The sequence below is a fragment of the Sphaeroforma arctica genome, assembly GCF_001186125.1.
Source record: "Sphaeroforma arctica JP610 unplaced genomic scaffold supercont1.1672, whole genome shotgun sequence".
NCBI lineage: Eukaryota > Ichthyosporea > Ichthyophonida > Sphaeroforma > Sphaeroforma arctica.
Window position 1 is genome coordinate 5,287 of NW_014038886.1, and position 2,500 is coordinate 7,786.

Sequence of the window (2,500 nt, forward strand, 5' to 3'; positions counted from 1 at the left end):
TGTATGTATAAATATATATGTAATCAATTAGTGCATGTGTCTGTGATGCGCAGATAGGAGTATGTACTCCCACGCACACACACCTACACATTTCTGTATATCGAGGTGTCGATGCGGTCTATATACTTTCGTGCTAAAAGTCGCCGGTACCGTACTAAGTTGTATTTGGGTGACGCGGCAGTGTGTTATCATAAGTCGCAGGTACCGTGCTAGAGCTGTATTAAGGTGACGCGGCAGTGTGTTAACATACACTATACGCTCTCAAAATCTGTGAGGTATTCTTCTATTTTGTCCGCAAGCTCAGGCAGCTTGCATGTTCTGCATGCAGTTTTATTTGACTCATATTGGCATTCATATCGGGATTGGCCGAATGTTTCATACGTCAGTATATGCGAAGTATGGCACCCCGCCAGCTTTTGTCCTTCGGTCAGAAGCGGGCTGGAAAGCGGTATGATATCGAATCATATTGTCACACACTCAACCGAGTGAGATCTATCTTCGCAAAACGTACAGATATGCGCATACATCTACTTCAAAGACGATACAGGTATGTTTCAATCAAACAACCACATACTACTAAGTTTCGTATCTACTATCTTTAACAAACAGAGACGAAGCATGGCCCCGAGCCAGCGCTTGTCGTTCGGCGGAAAGCGGGACGAGAATGATCTCACACAAGTACCTATGCACTCGGCCAAGAAGATCCCCAGGCGCAGAAGTATGGGTGCGGATATAACTAACACATCCCAATCTCAGACGCTGGTTCTGAGCGGCTCATCGCCCGAATCTTTAACGGAACATGTAGGTGGTGTTGTAATGTGCACAGAAAGTTCTCTACACGTGCCACATGCTTGGACTCGTGTGGTGCGTGCAAGAGGATGTAGTGTTTTTATGGTCTAGCCGTGGTACTATGGGTGTGGGTGTAACCAACACATCGCAACCCCCACATCGCAACCACAGTTTAACGGAACATGTAGTTGGCTTGGTAGTGTGCGTAGCAGATGTTTATCTCCTGCAGAGTGCTCAGATCCGCGTGATGTGTGCACAGTGTTGATTGTGTGTGATATAGACGTGCATGCATGAATGGAGGTGTCACCCATACTTCGCAATCCTCCAAGACTTTAGTGCATAAGTTGTATGGGCAGTGAAGTTTGCGTATTACTCGTTGTGTGTGCGAAGGTAAGTACCTTCTCGTATCGCGCGCAGATGAAGCGCTTGTAGTGCACGAAGAAAATCCTGGTTTCGTGTCTGTACGGGTAGGTTGTATGCTTAAACCTTCTCCCAAGGTGCCAAACAGTTCGTGCCAGAGGAGGGTCTATACTCTCAACTGATTCCGTCCGTTCCGAGCTATCTGGCTATTTCTCTCATGTGCTACAAGTACATTGACGGTCACGCACATCGATCGCCTCCTCCGATTGCCTTGGTTCGTTGCATTGGTTGCATTGGTTGCATTCCTAACCATTTATAGTATACTGTTGAGCTTTGCAAGTGGTTTGTATTGCCTGTGTTGTTGTATGACTCGTGCGTAATAATGTTACAGTGTTGTTCTCGCCCTCAGCAAGACCTGTGTGGTTTGCTGCCAGCACCTGATGGTCGTGTATGTACCCTCATCTTCTAGTCATAAGTTCCAGACCATATACGTTGTGGCTAGGATCACCTAGTACATCATCACACTATACAAAGAACAGTAGAGGACACAACGGCGACTTGAATTCTATCGGCATACACAACCCACCAAACTATAAATAGATTATCTCTGACGTATTATGATTGCCATATATAGGAAGCCCGAGTGCGCGCAATCCTCTCCAGGCCGTTCGTCGTGCCCATCCGTGGCTGGAATGGTAAGTCACCTACAGGGAACTCTGAGTGGATTGTTTGTATATATGTTTGTTGAAAGTGTCTATTATTTGCCGATTACATAGAAGCCTGTGCGTGCATTCGTGCAGGCGTGATGTGCACTGGCCTGGACTGAGCGAAGTAGGCGCCGACGGTTTCTGCGCTATACATTCTACTGCGACGATGTGTCGCTGTACTAGACCATTAACCCACACTACCTGTGCATGATCGATGTCATTTTTGACCCTGTGACACATTTTCTCTCGACGTTTTTTTAATGGTTTGTGCGTGGCTTGATGAACATTTGACGCGTAGGGTTGGTTCGTACCGAACTGGTCCTCTTTGCTGGATGATACATTGACTATGCGCTACCCATTCTATTGCGCCGATGTGTCTGTAGCAGAAGATAGATCTGTGACGGCAGCCATACAGCGTGGTTCCGCTTAGCTCTGTAATATACCTCACAATACACGCGTGATAGTCTCTTCGGTCTGTAATCGACTGTTGTGTCTTTTAAAATAATAGGAATCGAAGTCCAGAATTCTCAGAATAGACCAAAATCCTTGAAATATGATAGCTCACCAAAACATCTACCTGCTATCACCTCTATGATACTCAAGAACATATGTATGTGTGTGTATGTATGTATATATGGATGTAT

General features: G+C 45.9%; 1 protein-coding gene across 1 annotated transcript in view; it reads left to right on the forward strand.

Annotated features, from left to right (window-relative positions):
* Positions 1-608: 608 nt before the first annotated feature.
* The window catches only part of SARC_11409 (hypothetical protein), a gene marked incomplete at its 3' end in the record, with an annotated part of 6,315 nt that continues 4,423 nt past the window's right edge, over positions 609-2,500 (forward strand). The window contains exons 1-2 of the mRNA XM_014294507.1: positions 609-801; positions 1,784-1,844. Coding sequence (XP_014149982.1) covers positions 619-801; positions 1,784-1,844 — 244 coding nt within the window. The remainder of the gene's footprint in view (positions 802-1,783; positions 1,845-2,500) is intronic.